General features: G+C 48.3%; 1 protein-coding gene across 1 annotated transcript in view; it reads left to right on the forward strand.

Annotated features, from left to right (window-relative positions):
* The window catches only part of KIAA1549 (KIAA1549 ortholog), a 112,003-nt gene that overhangs the window by 80,364 nt on the left and 14,002 nt on the right, over positions 1 to 17,637 (forward strand). Inside the window, exons 13-17 of the mRNA XM_087820993.1 lie at positions 4,884 to 5,089; positions 6,927 to 7,150; positions 8,171 to 8,324; positions 13,207 to 13,524; positions 14,658 to 14,704. Coding sequence (XP_087677119.1) covers positions 4,884 to 5,089; positions 6,927 to 7,150; positions 8,171 to 8,324; positions 13,207 to 13,524; positions 14,658 to 14,704 — 949 coding nt within the window. The remainder of the gene's footprint in view (positions 1 to 4,883; positions 5,090 to 6,926; positions 7,151 to 8,170; positions 8,325 to 13,206; positions 13,525 to 14,657; positions 14,705 to 17,637) is intronic.

Genomic DNA, 17,637 nt, shown 5'->3' on the forward strand with positions numbered 1-17,637 from the left:
TCGCGGGTCACTGTCTGGCAGGGGCTGGTGTCTGCGCTGAGGCGGGGTGGGTGGGACAGGCCGGGGGTGCTTGCTGGAGGTTAGGGACTCCCGGGGGTGTTCTGAGGCTCATAGCCATGTTTCATTCTACCTTCCAGTTCTAATGATTTTCCTTCCTGAAGGACAATGAAGAATCTGGCTAAAACCAGCGTCTCAAAAACTGCCTCCAGGCTGCAGTGACCTCCTTAGCATCCAATTCAAGGACGCCACAGCCCTCGCTGTCAGGAAGTTGTGCATTTGTCGTAGGTCCGAGTGTACATGATTTGGTCCTGGTTTTCCCTCTGGTGGATAGTCCAGTGTGATCGGATGTTTCAGCATCTTTGTGTCTGTAGTGAGGTGCTGTAGCTTCTTCGGCCAGGTCCAAAATGAACTTCACTCCCGTTCTAAGTGGTAGAACCGTGAACCTCATGCCCTTTAAAAAAATGAACCCCGTGGGTCTTACAGACTTGGAAGCATTTTCTGGCATGATGACAGGTGGCTGGGTCTTAGGTCAATAGATTCTGTTAACAAAAGTGCTAGTGTAGCCCTCGTGTTTGCTGGAGATTATGGATGTTTCTGTAACAGAGAGAAAACCGGGTGCCTTGGGACGTGATTTTTAATAGTAATGCCTATGCTTGTATTTTTCTTCACAAGTTTCTCTGTATGAAAATGCGGTACAGAGGGATTGGTTTTGGGACGGAAGCCAGAGGGCCTGTTCTGTCATTGTCATGCTTGTGACCTTGCAAGTAAGTCCCTTGGCCTCTGGGGCGTCTGTGAGACTAAAGGAGCTGATTTCTGAGGTCCCTGCCAGCTCCTCTCAGGTGTTTCATTTCGATGTTAATCTTCCCCGCAGAATAAAGGGAAGAGGTTTTTCTTTGGATCCAGTTTCACAGAATCTTAAAAATGACTTAGCACCATGGTAACAGGTGCACTGTTTCAGAGAGAGAGAGGATTGAAATCTCATTTTTTGATCCTGGGAAAGAAATATTTGAAAAAGAGAGTCAGCTCTGGAGTTTCTCGATTTCTTTGTGTACCTGAGAAAGTCTTGCTTTTAGTTCCCACATTTAACTCCTTACTGATAGGATTACAACAAGTCTGTTCTACACACCTAACAAAAATCAGTATTGCTCTTAATGTATATTCAAAATCCCAGTAGTGGGCATGTCAGCTTTGGGACAGAGGTGACAGTGGGAGGGGACAAGTGGATTAGATGTTCTTGTGAGTATTAGAAGCTCCGATCTGAAGACACCAGAATCTGTGCATTATTTCCATGTTTTAGGAAGACGGTTTTCTCATTGCAAATATCAATTCACTTTTAAAACTCTGTTTACTTCCTTAAAGGGATAGCGCCGCCTGCCACACAGGCATTTTATGCTTACATAGAACTCAGTTAAATCCCCTGTAAAAGGATTCCGAGCTTATAACCATAGCCTTTGAATTATTCTATAATTCACATAAAATGTGTGAGTCACGCTGAAATACAGATCAGTGAAGGCAGGCGGTTGCTTGAGACCGTTCTGGGACCCTCGTCCGTGTTGCCCGGGGACCAGCGTCCCCTCTCTCCACAGGGGGTGGCAGGGCCGTCGCCGTTGTCTGGGGTTTTCAGGACCCACCTTGCGCCTGCAGCGCAGAAGAGACCATTGTTTGGATTTCGGTCGATTTGAGGCTGTGCTGTGGTTCCCTTCCCAGCTGACCATTTGGAAGAAATATTTGAAAAAGACCCCTACGAGATGATTTATGCAAATGTCACCGTGCTCACAGTCATTGCAGGTTTAGAATAAGTCACATCAGTGCCACTAGCTGTGAGGACCGGGTCGAGGAGGAGGCGCACGCCTTCCCCGAGTGGAGGTGGCCTGTGGAGCGGCCCTGCTGTGCCAGACATGATGCTCCCCTCTCTCCTGTATCAGGAATATTCCCAGCAGTGCGTGGAGTGTTTTCTTGACACTCTCCGTAGGTTGCATGTGAACAAGGGGCCAATTTTTCAAGTAAGTAGAAGTTCATTGATATGACATCCACAGAGTCCAAATTCTAGGCTGTCACATAGGAACTAGGCTGACACCTACCTTGACACCTGCTAAAGAGTCTGCAAAGCAAATTAGATTTTTAACTCAATTGCACGGCGGCTATTTTGACTACATGTAACACCAAAGTTTTTCAAGAAATTGTGGAGCATCCATTTACAAAATGATTGACATCGTAAGTTATCTTTTCATTAGGGCAGATTTCCAGAGGCCTCTTTGAGGTAACATTTTATCAACTTAGTTGAGGGGACTGGTCATCCGCTCAGCGAACGTTTACTAAGTGCCTGTGATGGGCAGGTGCTAGGATAGGATGAAGAAGATGCGCGTGGCCCCTGCCTCACAGGATGCTAACGTGGGTCACAGGCATTGAAAATAAGGCAGTGGGACTGTATTTACCTAGAGGTGATGAAATAATATTTCTTTAAAAATGTCCTATTGCTCGTGCATTCCTGTTATTCAGATCACCTGCTCCTCTGTAATTCTTTTTTGTTGATATTATCTGATGCTGTAATTTCTATCATATTTTTTTGTTTATGTTATATTTAAAGAGAAAGGTATTTTAATCCAAAGTCCCTTCTTGTCTTAAGGCAGGATTCACACTGCATTAATCTCTGCGTATGCATTGTTTTCCATTGGCCATTATTTTACAGGTAGTTTTTTTTTTTTAAATGTGCAATGCATAGCAAGTAATAAAATACATAAACATATAGATAGAAACTGGGGCGTGTGTTTATACATGCACACATACATCCTATATGTGACAGATATATACGTATATGACAAATTAAATAAACCCCTCTTTTCAGCCATCAGAAGGGCTGGGCTCTGGGCAGTTTGGAAGCCTGAGGGTTTCCTGTGCATCCCCTCTTCTGCGGTTGCAGTTGGTGAATTATAGAGCGAGGATCTGTGACCGCAGTGGGGGTGGGATGGAGCGTGGACAGGAGCCAGCCACAGGCCTGCAGCTCTGTGGTACCCAGGCGGGCAGACAGCACAGGGGGAGGGGCCGTCCTTCCTTCTCCCCCTTTGCGTTGCAGCCACTTGGAGCTCTCTGCACCCCGGTCTTTTTACCATCCTGGAGGAAAGTGACCGCACCTGTAGGTATCAGGTGCTTAACGGGCTGTCCTTTGTGACATTTGCCATCACTTTATGAGCTTGCTATCACTTTATGAGGCTAGCAAGGCCAGGCTCTCTGGTGCAGCTTATGATCTCCTTTTAGGCCTTGTGCCTGCAACTTGAGAAGCTGCCACCAGATGTGTGGTGGTTGCCTGGCCGCTTGCACTGACAAATAGGGAAGAAAGCCGGAATCCGGACAGCTAGGCCTCCTCGCGGCGAGAGACGGTGCTCACTCACAGCTGTATATATCATTTCTAATCGCTTGGGGCAACAAAGGAATAGAATGTAAATGGAGAGGAAATACCGAGACTTACATAGCATCGGTGTGCATTGCTTATATCAAATATCAACTATTATTTCTTACTGCTTTGTTCAACTTTATGAGGAGAAACCTCCATAATTTCCAGTTACGCTTGAGGTTTCAAACCTCAGGCTTTTGTTTGAAGACAGTTCCTTTGTGCTCACTCCTTCTCTTGGCTTGCCATCCACTTAATTTAAAGCAGGATCCGGACCTCCCGGAGGTAACTGTGGCTTATCAGAGGGACATCAGTGATCTTCGTGCGTCTAAGTAGCTCTGTGGAGGTCTTTCATGTATTCTGCCCCTCTCATCTGTCTCTCTCTCCATCTCCTTTTTTGACTTCTTAAAATGAAAGTTCATTAGGATTATTTCCACTATAAAAGTAATACTCATTAGAGAAAATACAAGAAATTGGAGAAAATCGCCCATTATACCAAGATTTAGTTTGTTAACATTTTAAGTTGTTTCTTTTCTATCTATACATTTAAATTTTTTTCTTTTTGCGGTTCTGGTTACTTAAAAAAAAATTCATTTGTGGTAAAACATACATGCCATACATTTACTCTTTTACTCATAAAAAAAATTATTTAAAATAATTTTCCCCCTTTTAACCATTTTTTAGTATATTCATCATCTCTTTTTATTATTTAAAAAAATTTTTAAAAATATGTTTTTATTGATTTCAGAGAGAGGAAGGGAGAGGGAGAAACAATGATGAGAGTCATTGATCGGCTGCCTCCTGCGCGCTCCCTACTGGGGATCGAGCCCACAACCTGGGCATGTGCCCTGACCGGGAATCGATCCGTGACCTCCTCGTTCATAGGTTGACGCTCAACCACTGAGCCACACAGGTCGGGCCTGTCATCTCTTTTTAAAGTGGGAATGAATTTCCTCCAGGCAACAGCTTTTTCTTCTCATGCCTCTTCAACTTAATTTTCTTTCTGCATCAGATTAGAAGACCCAGCAGGGTTCACTGTTCATCAGCGAATGCCTGCATGTCCACAGTCCCCGCGTCTTTAGTGTAATTGCCTTGGCAGCTAAATGTAAATCGTTGCAAATGAGAGTGGAAGATCAGAGCTGCTGTAAGTTCCACAAATTGCGATTGACTGAGCAACTTCAGGCTCCTTCTGCCCTTTGCCCTCTCTTACTGAAGACTTTGAAATCCCTGTAGACAAAACAGGGCAGTTTTTGGCACAAAGTGTCGTAAGGATTTTCCCATAATCTTTTCTAATGATATTTGTAACTTAATGAGGCTGAAAGAGATGATCCTGAACCCAGATAATTTAAGCTCACATAGGCCACAAAGTAGGGATGTGTTTTTGGTCAGGAGCCCATCTGTGGATTCTTTAAGGATTAATCCATAATTTTGGTTATTTGCGGTTTCTTTAGGATGACTTTATATATTTATTTTCCTTCTTTTCCTTCTGTTCCAGGGCCTCCACCGCCCAGTTCAGGGAACGAGCAGCACTCATCCGCCTCCATCTTCGAGCACGTGGACAGGATCTCCCGCTCCTCTGAGGCCAGTCGCCGGGTCCCCAGTAAGATCCAGCTGATCGCCATGCAGCCGATCCCTGCACCTCCAGCTCACCACCCCGTCCTGGCCGACCGAGTGGCAGAAACCAACAAAATTAACAAAGAGGTATTTGTTTTCATTAAAAGGCACGTAAAGACAAAAGCTCTCATGCCGATTTGGTTATTGCTTAAAAATGAGTGAAAGTTAAAGTGTCAGAAGATAGCTAAAGGTATGAGCTGCTGACAGGTATTCTTCATTTTAAATTTAAAATTATACTTAGTTTCTTTAAGATCAGAAACTGTTCAGGGCCACTGTTAGGTGCATTCGCAGATGTGTGGAAAAGAGACCCCAGACTGCTATCCTTCGAAGCCCTGCTTCACCCAGTGTGGTTGGTTTAGGGAACTTGAATGTTTAAAAGGTGCCCGTCATTTGCAGAACAGCGTGGCTCGCTGTGCCAAAACTGCGCAGACAATATGATTTAGGCTGAGTATCTGTTTTCCTTCTGAGAGTTTGGAATTTCGGCACATGCCAGGCAGAGGGGGTGACCAGCCCCCGTTAAAAACCCTGGGTGTTGAGTGTCTGACAAGCTTCCCTGGTGGACTTTCACACGTGTTGCCACAGCTCAGTGCTGGAGGAATTAAGCACAGCCTGTGTGACCCCACTGGGAGAGGACTCTTGGAAGCTGGTGCCTGGTCTCCTCCAGACTTTGCCCCAAGTGCCATTTCCCTTTGCTGATTTTGCTTTGTATTCTTTTGCTATAATAACTGGGGCTAGAGGCTGAGTCCTGTGAGTTCTCCTAGTGAATCATTGAACCTGGGGTGGTCTTGGAACCATGGTAGACTTTGTGCTTCCTCATAGATCTGTTCTGGCGCCAAGGCTCTAGAAATTCTTAGAAAAAGCCTTTTCTAATGAATCTCCTCCCCTCCTCTCCCCTCCCACCTGGGGATATGCTTATTGATTTGAGAGAGAGAGAAACATTGATGCTACAGAAACATCAATTGACTGCCTCCTGTACGCACCTGGGATTGAATCCGAAACCTTTTTGGTGTACGGGACAGTGCTCCAACCAACTGAGCCACCTGGCTGGGGCTAGGAGGGGCTTTCCTAACGGTCCTGCTGGTAAGTGTCCGAGAGCCTCATGCGACTGACCACCCTTCTCAGTCTCAAAGAAGTATGTGTGCGGCACAGCCAGGATTGTTCCATTTTATTTTGGCCTGCATCCTGCTCTCTCCTCCCAGATTCCCAGCGAGCCCGTCTGTCTGCACTGCACCCCAGCACAGCAGAGCTGCCACTGCCGTAGGTCGCCTCCTTGCCCCCAAGCATTCCTCTGCATTCCGGTTTCTGGCCCTCACCCTTTCCCCACTCCCTCCTCTTCAGGTCCTACATGCTCCTCAAGACCTAGCTCAGGCCCCACAGAGCCAGCGGTGATGTGTTTCCATACGTGAGGATCTTCTCTTGGGGAGGGGGGCGTCTCATGTCAGAGGACTTGTTTTGGTGACACAAGATAATTGTCAGTAAACGGGGATTCTGTTGTATAATGCAAATAACGTCTTTGAATCTGTCTTCATTTAAGAGCCTCTAAGGTGATTATTGGGTACGGAAAACATTTGTTCTCTCAGGAAATACTATACTCTATTTAGTTGTCAGTGCCCCTTAGTGTCTTCAGAGTTGCCATGGCCCGTCTCCCAGGTTTGGGTTATCTTTGGGGGCCAGGACCAGGCTTCCCCCTCACACACAGTGGGTGAGTTTGGGGTTAGAGCCGGCTGGGCGAGGGCAGGTCCCCTGAGCCCTGTATGGGTGTGCTCGCCCATTGTCACACCCTTTGGCCTCGTGGGAGCTTGGGACAGCCATCTAGGGGGCAAGGAACGTGGCAGGAAGGCCTTCCCAAAATGCTTTCTGAGCCTGGGTGCCACAGACCCTCAGCACATTCCTGTTGTCTGGTTCCTGCCACCTCGCCCTGCAGATCCAGACGGCGCTGCGACACAAGTCGGAGATCGAGCACCATCGGAACAAAATCCGGCTCCGGGCCAAGCGCCGCGGGCACTACGAGTTCCCGGTGGTGGACGACCTGTCGTCGGGCGACACGCGGGAGCGGCACCGGGTGTACCGCAGGGCGCAGATGCAGATCGACAAGATCCTGGACCCCACGGCCAGCGTGCCCTCGGTGTTCATAGAGCCCAGGAAGAGGTGGGACCCGGCGCAGAGCCGGCCGCCTCTGCTGTCAGGGCTGCTGGGAGGGCCTGCCCGTTTTTAAGGGAAACGTCTCTGAAAACAGATGCAAGAGGCTTATGCACAGAAAGGCTGTGCAGGCTCCGGGGGTGGCTTTGATCCTTTGTGGGTGGCCACTTGTCTGCAGGAAGGCTGCTCTCATTCCCCTGCCTGGACCTCCATGGCCTCAGAACGCTTCCCTGAGCTAATGTCTCCTGGTCACCCCCCCCTCCCGAGACCCACCCCTCCCCATCGGCCTGGGCCCTCCTCATCCTCTCAGCCTGCTCACCTCCTGGTCTGCTCACCCAGGTCAGAGCGGGTGGATGCCTCCTTCCTGTCCCACAGCCACCGTCAGAGTTTTGGGTCCTACCTTCCCCTTTGCCTCTCGGACTCCTGCCCCTAACACAGATGCATTTTCTTAAACTGCTCTCAGTTTCATCTTTCTCTGCTTAGAACCTGTGATGGTTCCGTGTGTCGCCTGTGTGCCCGTAACAGGCAACAGGCAGGGCCACCTGTGCACCGCACAGCGGCGTAGACAGACCTGCCACTCCGTGAGTGGGTGGCCTCGTCGCCCCCAAACCTCCTTCTGCATTCCCATTTCTGGCCCTGGGTGCGGTTGTGCCTACACCTCGCACCCCTCCCTGTCTGTAGACCCTGTTTGCTCTTCAAGAGCCAGCTCAGGCCCCTGCAGCCTTCGATGAATCAGTCGCTCACACTGACTGCACCCTTTTCCCAACGTCTGTATGAATAAGTGACACCGTGCGTGTGTGGCCTCGGATTGTTCTCTGTTGTTCCTTGTGTGTTGCTGTAGTCTGTCCAGGAGGATGGTGAGCCTCCTTGGAGCCAAGACTGTGGCTCACACATTGTTTTTATGCAGTGGGTGTTTGCCGCAGTGGCCAGCACGTCGCAGGTGTTCACAAAAATGCCTGGTGTTTAGTTGATAAGCGGGTGGCAGGAAGGTCTATTTCCTATGAGGATAACCTCTTTTTTCCCTGGCAGCTCGCGGATAAAACGTTCTCCGAAGCCCCGCCGGAAGCACCAGGTCAACGGTTGCCCCGGGGACGCGGAGAAGGACAGGCTCATCACCACAGACAGCGACGGCACCTACAAGCGGCCCCCCGGCGTCCACAACTCCGCCTACATTGGCTGCCCGGTGCGTATGCCGGCCCTTCCTCCTGGCGCCAGTGTTGGGTGGCTCTTCGGGAGAAAGATGAACAGTGGGGGCTGCCGCCCCGTGGGGTCGGTGCCCAGTGGCTGGCGCTCCGGGGCAGCTGGGCTGGGAGGCCTGCAGGGAAGGGTAGGGAGTGGGCTGCTCGTTGGAGCGGAGACTTAGGTCATGTGAGCCGGGGCTGCGGGGTGAAGCGTAGTGCGTGTTTTTCCTTTCTGTGTGCGAGTCCTCTCCCCTTGGGCTTCAGTGTGGACACTTCTTCAGGGTAACTGGAACACAGACAGAAATATCCAGAAGGTTGTCTTTTATCTCCCTGGCCAGAGCTTTTTTCGGGTTTCTTGGTGATAGGAGGGATATTTAGGGTTTTGTCCCTCCCTTCTGTTTCTGGAGTGCTAGGAAGGTATTGTATTTGCTCATAATGTATATTTTTTATTTTAATGGGAGAGAGAGCTTACTGGAAGTTAAGAAATACGGAATTAAACATTTTTTTTCAAACAGAAAGGACACAGACAGAGTTGCTTGAAGTGTAAAAGGCAGACATTGATAGCTTTAAGACACACAGACCCCATTGAGTAGGGAAGAGAGGGCCAGCCTCCCCAAGGGGCCGGGAGAGATACAGACACACAGGCACCCGAGACAGGGAGCGCCAGATGCGGGCGCCTGCAGCCCTGCGCCAGGGTGTGGCCTGTCTTCTTGCACCAGACCCCCTCCTCCGCCGGAGGCAACTCACACAGCCGTCCTTGTGTAGAGGGGAATTAGCAACAAGCACGTCCTTGGAGAAGGGGCACATGATCCCTTTAGACAGAGCTTACGCAACTAGCCACTTACTTGAGTTTTATATTTTGTCTCCTAAATTACACTAATAACTAACACTGCCAGACACTGCATACAGTTATACAAATGTGCCAAACACCATGCTGACCTTGGTGACCATCTGAAAGAGCCCTGCTTTTCTTTGGGAGCCTTAAGACTGACTGTGTCCCTCCTCCCTCCTCCTGAGGGCTGGAGTGATTCCAGGGAGTTGGCAGGTCAACAAGTCAGACTGCTTCGCCCTCTTGGGCGATGGGCGATGGGCGATGGGAGATGGGGAGGCCTTCCTGCGTGCTGGGAATGAATTCCCAAGGTCGGGAACCAGCCCTGGCAGTTCCTACAGTAGATGGCGTTCTTGCACTGCTGTTTTCAGGCAGGTGGTTGTCTGGGCGTCTGTGGTCCTTGATTTGCTGTTGGGGAGGGCTGTCCCCTGGCCCCCCAGGAGAGTCATGCGGTGACACTAACAAACAGGGAGAAAGAGCGTTTCTCCCCCTTCCACTTCCCTGACCAGTGGGCTCATTCTCTCAAAGGAATTTGCAGGGGACCCTTTTCAGTCCCAGTGTCTTTTTAAATTTTTTATTTTTTTTAGCAGCCCTGAGTGCCGTCACAATGCCATGGAGTCGGGTGCAGGGACTAACCTGCTTTCTCTACCTTGCCGTCATCCATGACCCTAGATCAGGCCGCTTTCCTGGTGGCCCCAACCATCTTTTTATTTTTGTTTTTTGTTTTCAGCAGAAAGCGCAGGGGTTCCTCCTTCAGCTGGTAGGAAGAAACCCTTGCCTGGAGAGTGCCACCTGTCAACCGCTTCTCTCCAGTGGGTTTGTTTTTCAAAGATGCCTTAAAATGAAAATCTTCCCCAGATGCACTTCTTACTTACCCTCCCTAAAAATTCTGAAACACGGATTTTCAAAAATAATGCCTTTTTCAGAACTCACCTTCTCTTGGGTAGTGTACTAGGCATACGTGTTTTTGAATTATCTTGACTTTTACACTTTCCCCCCTCAACATATCATCATCTCCTTGAGAGCTCTGTTCTCCTAAAGTGAAAAAAATATTCCTGGATTTCTTACAACTAAGGTTATGTTTATAATCCGGCCTAGGCAAACTTCGGCCCTCAGCCAATCCAACCAGCTTTTAGAAATAAAGTTTTATTGGAACACAGCCGTGCCCATTCATTTGCATATTACCTGTGGCTGCTCTTGCTACAGGGCAGAGTTGAGTTAGTTGCAGCAGACACTTACATGATTCACAAAGCCTAAAATATTTACCGGTCTGGCCCTTTCTGGAGAATGTTTGTCAACCTCTGACATAATTGATCATTCAAACCAGACGCTGTGAGAGTGAAAGGATAACAGGCATAAACCGAGATTCTCCTGGGCCAACCAGCGAGTGTAATACCCACAAAGGATTGCAGAATAGGCGCCAGAACACATCATCTCTGGTGATTAAATGTAAAAAGGTTCGTATATATTTCAGAGGAGCGATAGATGAACATGTATCTTTGCAAAGGAAACTAACTGAGTATAATGAATTGTCTGTGATTCAGGAGACTGGAATTCAAATTCCAGCTCGGGGATCTTGGAGAAGTACTCACTTTTGTACATAATTGCCCTTTTTCATTTTTTATTGAGTACCATCTGTACGTGAAACACTGTGCTCCATGTTGAGATACAGAAAATGAAGATGACCTGCCTTGGCCTGCAAGTTCCGACAGTCTAGCCTGTGAAATGAGGAGGCCACAGGATGAAAGAACAAGAGGCTCTGACATCCTGGTCGTGGAGCTCTGGGCCTTCTTGGCAGGACCCTTGGGGCCAGTGGGAATCCAAGGGACCCTTCCCTCCCGTCTTCAGAGAATCTCTCTCTTGCTGTCATCAAAGTTAAAGCTTCTCTAAAAGTATGACCATAAGGGTGAGATTGGCAGTGACTGTAGCTCTGGACTCTCCTCAAGTGTGTGTAAGTTTTCCTCCCCCCGGTGGAGTCTCAGTTTGGGTTTGTGGCTGTGTCCGTGGTCCCACCACTCGCTTCCTTGTGATACAGTCACCTCGTCAGCTACTGGAACACCCCCAGGAGCATCACCTCTGTCCCTGGAGAGACCTTCTTACTTACCAATAGGATGTGTTTCCAGACACATGTTTCCATTTCTCCACCAGGAACTGTTAGGTTGTTGGCACACTGCTGACCACAGGTTTTCCTATCTGTTCCTCAAGAAAAACCAGTAATAGGGGGAGGGCTTGCATGTGGACCTTTTGTTCACCTCCAAAGAAAAAGAACACAGAGTTTATTCAGTGCTACGTGATAAAGCAGAGACCCCCTTTGGAGCCCAGAATCCTTACTTAGATTCCTTGATAGAAAAACAAAAACAAAAAACTATGTTCAGCTCTCTTTAGTTAAAAAACAAAAAACAGCCCAGCCTGTGTGGCTCAGCGGTTGAGCATCTACCTATGATCCAGGAGATCGAGGCTTGATTCCCAGTCAGGGCACACGCCCAGGTTGCGGGCTCGATCCACAGCAGGGGACATGCAGGAGGCAGCTGATCAATGACTCTCTCATCATTGATGTTTCTATCTCTCTCCCTTCTTCTCTGAAATCAATAAAGACATAAAAAAAATAAAACAAAACATTAAAAACCAAAAGGATTCCTTGATGACAAATGTCACTTAGTAGGACCTTTACTGGCTCATTGCAGTATTGGAGAAGCAGACTTACAGGACCAGGGGAGGGGAGAGCGCCTGCCCCATCTCAGGAGGGCAGTCGGAGCCTCAGATCCTGCCAAGAGAATCCAGAAATCTGAGGTTTAATAGGAAATTTTCAGATTTTTAAAATAGTGGCTAAGTATGTTTTTAAAAACTCTGCCTGGGCCAAACAAAACAGGTCTGTGGGCTGTTTGTGGGTTTGCCAGTTTGTAGAGTGGTTTTCTGTCTGTGTGGAGTTCAGCAGCTGCTGCCCTGAAGTGGGTGACGCTGGCGTGGATAATACCTGATCGTCTGCTGGACGGACCGTTTTCATTAGAAAGCGTTTTCCAGGCAGTTGGCTAAGAGTGAGGATGTGTCTGTGGAAAAGGTTTCTCTTTGTGAGAGACTCGCCGAGTCCACACAGATGCGGCAGGGTCTCCGGTGGCCCCTTTGGTCGGGTGGTCAGCCAGCTGAGCTGAACCGTGGACTGGCAGGGCCAGCAGAGCCTTCTCGATAGGAGCTGCCCACCCTTCCTCCTGGAGGGCACGGGGCCACCAGCCCGTCCTGCAGACCCTCTGCTTGCTTCAGTGTCAGTGGAGCGACTGTGGTGGTTGGGCTTCCAGAGCCACTGGGACCGCAAGGGCCCCTTTTCCCCTTGGTTCCCTGCTTTGCCCCTTACTGTTCACCTAAGTGTATATGATGACAGCCTTTTGCTCATAAGGTAGCATCAGAAAGTAAGATTTTTAAAAAACCCTAATTATTACTTATACCCCTGCCTCTTAGTGGGTCTGGAAGATGTTTAAACCTGTCTGGATGACTCATGTTATCCAGAGATACCTCCATCTGAAAGACAGTTTCTGAATAAATAAATACTATTTACTGCGGTAAACCGTTGTCGTAATAGGTGTAAAATTATTTGTATGCACACAGTTGTAATACGGTGGTGACTTTGAACTCTCGGGGGTGTGTAGGGCTATTTTTTCCTATTGTTAATAGACCGCTTTAGTTTTCATTTCTACGTCTCCGGAAAGTTGACTAGCTGTTTCAGTGAGTCGACTCTGCGACATCAGTTTTGGTTACTTAGGGGCTTTCAATAAAAATGTATACTTCCAGGCACCGAACTGCGTCTCCGACGGTTGCAGGAGTTTTGGCGGACCGATTGTTGAATGTTTTCATTTTCTCCTTTATCCCTGATTCAAACTTCTCGCACCCGTGAGAGCTAACACGCTCCTCTCCGCTGTCGTCTTAAAAATTCTTACGGGCACCTTTTCCTCAACGTCAGTGAAAACCGATCACTTGCGCTCTGGCCCTCGATGGGAGTTTTGTGCTCGGGCCACCGCCGCCTGTGTCTGATTGTCCGTCTCTCCGCCGTGTGCCCTCTGCAGTCCGACCCCGACCTGCCGGCAGACGTGCCGACGCCGTCGTCGGCTGAGCTGGGCCGCTACCCGGCCCTGCCCTTCCCGGCCCTGCAGTACGCCCCGCCGCAGCCGTCCATCGAGGAGGCCCGCCAGACCATGCACTCCCTCCTGGACGACGCCTTCGCCCTGGTGGCCCCCAGCAGCCAGCCCGCCGGCGCGGCCGCGGGCCCCGGGGGCCCAGCCGGCCTGCCGGCCAGCAGCACCCCCGCCCGGGAAGAGAGGCGAGCGGCCCAGTGGGGGTCCTTCTACAGCCCGGCTCAGACAGCCAGCAATCCCTGCAGCGGCGTAAGTGTGGGCCTCCTGGAATCCTCCAGCCTGGAGCTCTGTAGATGCCTCCTTTCGAATTCCTCCCGCTGCATTAAATGCCAGTTAGGGCCACCGTCCCCTCTCACCGAGATTATTGCAAGAACTTTCTCATTGTTTCCCTGCCTCTGGTCTTTGGAGTAGGGTGCCGGGGGGGGGGGGGGGGGGGTGGCTGACAAATGAAATGCTATTGGTGTTGATCGGGCCAGCGAGCCGAGAGGCTAAGATGAGATGGGTCCTCTGGGTGACAGGAGGTCTTGGAATGAAGATGAAGACCTACCAGGAGCCTCTGAGTCTTGCGTTTTCACTTTTTGTTTTTCTTAATTTTTTCCCATTACAGCTGACATTCAGTATTATTTTATATTCGTTTCAGGTGTACAGCATAGTGGTTAGACAATCAGGTACTTTACAAAATGTTCCCCCTGATATTTCCAGTACCCACCTGGCCCCGTACATAGTTATCACAATATTATTGACTATAGTCCCTATGCTGGGCTTTACGTCCCCATGACTGTTTTGTAACTACCAAGCTGTACTTCTCAGTCCTTCACCTTTTTCACCCTCCCCAGCTCCCTCCCCTCTGTTCTCTGTATCTATGAGTCTGTTTGATTTTTTTATTATTTTTTAAAAAGATGAGAGAGAGAAACACCAATGATGAGAGAGAGTGATTGATTGGCTGCCTCCTGCTGGGGATCAAGCCCTCAAGCCAGGCTTGTGCCCTGACCGGAATCGAACTGTGATTTCCTGGTTTATAGGTCAACGCTCGACCACTGAGCCACACCGGCCAGGGCAAGGGGTGTGTGTGTGTGTGTGTGTGTGTGTGTGTGTGTGTGTTTGTGTGTGTGTGTGTGTTTGTGTTTGTGTTTGTGTGTGTGTGTTTGTGTTTGTGTGTGTGTTTGTGTTTGTGTTTGTGTTTTAAAGTCTGGTAGCCCAGTTCCCCAAACTGAACCTTCTGGGTTAAGTGATGGTGGAATGCCCAAGTAGCATGCTAACTTTTTATGAGAAAATAATTCTCCTGAAAGGTGATCCCATAAACCTCAATTTATAAGTTTGCTGTTGTCACCTTCTAATAAGTATTAACTATTAATCTTCATCTTATTTTGAATTTCTTCCAGAGATATGATGACTATGGAATGACTCCCCCATCAGGCCCATTGCCAAGGTAAAAGTTCTCAGGAGAAAATGTATTAGGAATCCTCGCACAGGCTGTTTTTCTTTTCTTAAAAATTTAATTTTGTAAACTTTTTTTTAATGTAATATGAGCAGATGCAAAACTCTGAGTTGTATTCTCTTGACCTAACTAGAAGAGGAGGGAAGAAGTTAGAATTTAAGTTCTGCTTCCAGTAATGGCAGAATAGATCATTTGCTGAGGACAGCTGGAAAAGTTAGACAAGGTTTTAAAATAAAAATACAGAACCCAGAGAGCTAACGGCAGTGGAGCAGTATGGGCCCAGGGTCTGGGAAATCCCGGGAGGTAGCCCTGCCTTCTGAGCCGCTCCCTCCCAGGGGCACCTGCTGATTTTGGAGGAGGCACCTGCTGATTTTGGAGGAGGCGGCTGAGAAGCTGAGCAAAGCTTCTGACAGGCTCCCGGGGCTGGGAGGATCAGCAGAGGCCCTTGTGAGCACCCAGAGGCTTGCGCTCAGACCCTTAGGGGCTATACCTTGGAGTAAGGGGTAACGGTAGGTACAGGGTTCCCTACAAGGACCAAACTCGGCTTTGGATGGTCTGACTCCCTCATTGGATTGAGGTGACCAGATGTCCCTCCAGCTGCCTGGCAGAAACAAATGTTAACTCTCCTTTATGGGAAGATAATACCATATTAGGCCTCCCAGTATCGTCATAGTTTTGCATGAGGTCAGATACACAGACAGACACACACACACATAGACACACACGACTAGGCATATGAGAAGAAAAGAAAGTATGATTTTAAAAAAGTAAAGAGAAGCCAACAGTAAAAAAGGAATTAGAAGGGATCCAGGTATTGGAGGTACTGAACACAGATTTTAAAGTAATTGTGTTTAGCCTGGCCGGCATGGCTCAGCGGTTGAACACTGACCTAGGATCCAGGAGATTGAGATTCAGTTTCCAGTCGGGGCACATGCCTGGGTTGTGGGCTCCATCCCCAGTCGGGGGCGTGCAGGAGGCAGCCGATCAGTGACTCTCATCATCGATGTTTCTCTCTCTCTCCCCCTCTCCCCTTCCTCTCTCTGAAATCAACAAAATAAATAAATAAATAAGTAAGTAAATAAAAATAATTATGCCTAATATAGAGTTAAAACCCACTGCCTGGGAAGATGTAAGAGTACTAATTTAGGTTAGCTTGTAATAAGCCAATGATTCTGGTATAATTTTTATGTTTATAAGCAACAGACAGAAAATAAAAAAATTTAAAGATACTATATAAAATATCGTTCAAAAATATAAAATACCTCAGAGTAAATATAACTGAAGATATTCAGGCCCTGTCAAGAAAGGTGTTCATGGGTTGGACACTCAGTATCTTTTAAATGTCAGTTCTCCCCAAGTGATCAACAGGTTCGTTGCGGTCCCTTTCAAAACCCCAGTAGTTCACTGTTTTGTTCTTTTTAAATCCATGGAAACTGACACGCTGAATCTAAAATTTATGTGGAAATACAGAGATGTTAGGACTATTCTAAATGTTTATAAATTACTGTCAAGTAATTAAGACTGTGTGGTGTTGCTGTAAAGCTAGAAACGTAGACCAGTTGGATAGACCAGAAAGTCTATAAACAGACCTACACGTGAGTGGACAGCTGATTTATTACCGAGAAGGAATTGCAGGAGAACGGTCGCAGAAATTATATGCAGCTTCCCTTCAGTGACCAGGAGCCTCACAGGAGTGGGAACGCTGTATGCTTCCTCGGCACTTTTTCTGTTAGTTTTCTGCATCCGCCCTCATTTTCAGAAGGGCTTGTTTTATTTCCCCCAGCCCCGCTCCCCCGCCCAGGCACTGCGTTGTGGTCCCAGAACAACACAGGCGGGGTGACCCGGGGAGGTACTTAATGACAGGCGACCGTACGATCTGGTTCTCCCAGTTCAGTTCTGGTTCATACCTGTTGTCCAGCATAATTATGAATAACTTCCACTCTCCAAGGTGTTCTGGTTTGGATGACAAACTTTATGGTCACCCAAGCTGAAGGAATCCAGAATGTGTGGATCAGACCGAACCCCGGAATGCACAGTTTAGGAGAAAAGAGCCGCACATGTAGGCAGGAGGGGGCTAACCGTCTGTGTCAAGTAGCAGTAATGAAGTAAAGAGTGAGAGCTCGTCCATGGGTGGATGGGCCAGAGAACAGAATGAGGCCAGGTGAGCTCCAGTGGACAGATCTCGCCTTATGTTAACCTCGTAGATCTGTAAGGTCAGCGATGTCACCGTCTCTCCCTGAGGTCAGTGTAAAACAGCAGCAGTTATTTAAAGAGGAATATAGATGGCCTGGGTGCCAGTTCCTGAGATACACTCCAGAAATAACACCGTGGAATGAGGGCAAGTCAGTCTGCTTTCTCATCGAACTGGTTTGATCTGTTAATTACGGGTCGACTGTTATTTGCAAAGAATTGTACTTAGACCCTCATCTTTGTAAATTCTTGACTTTCTTTAGAGGAGTGGCTCTCAAGTGGGATTCTGAGACCCCTGGAGGGTCCTTGCGACCCTTTCAGGGGGCTCTGTGAAGTCAAAACTATTTTCATGATAGTGCTAAGATGTCATTGGACATTTTTCATCATTTGCACTGAGGTGTGGGAGCGATGGCGGGTGCACACGCTGGTGCTTCAGCAGGAATCAGGGCAGTGGCCCCGAATCGTACTAGGTCGTTGTCGTCTTCACTGCGGCACAATTGCCGTTTCCAAAAAATGCCACTTTTATGTTAGGATGTCCTTGATGGCATAGTAAAAGTGATTAATTTTATTAAACTGAAAGCCTTGAGTCTTTAATAGTCTGTGTGACAAAAGAGGAAATTCAAATACAGTACTTTGCTGAACATGGAATTTTGAAGGTGTTTTGAGTTCAGGTGTTTGAGCTGAGAACCGAACTAACCGCTCCGTGTTTTTACTGGAACCAACAACCAGCAGAC

The sequence above is a fragment of the Miniopterus natalensis genome, chromosome 10 (genome assembly GCF_054644295.1).
Source record: "Miniopterus natalensis isolate mMinNat1 chromosome 10, mMinNat1.hap1, whole genome shotgun sequence".
Classification (NCBI taxonomy): domain Eukaryota; kingdom Metazoa; phylum Chordata; class Mammalia; order Chiroptera; family Miniopteridae; genus Miniopterus; species Miniopterus natalensis.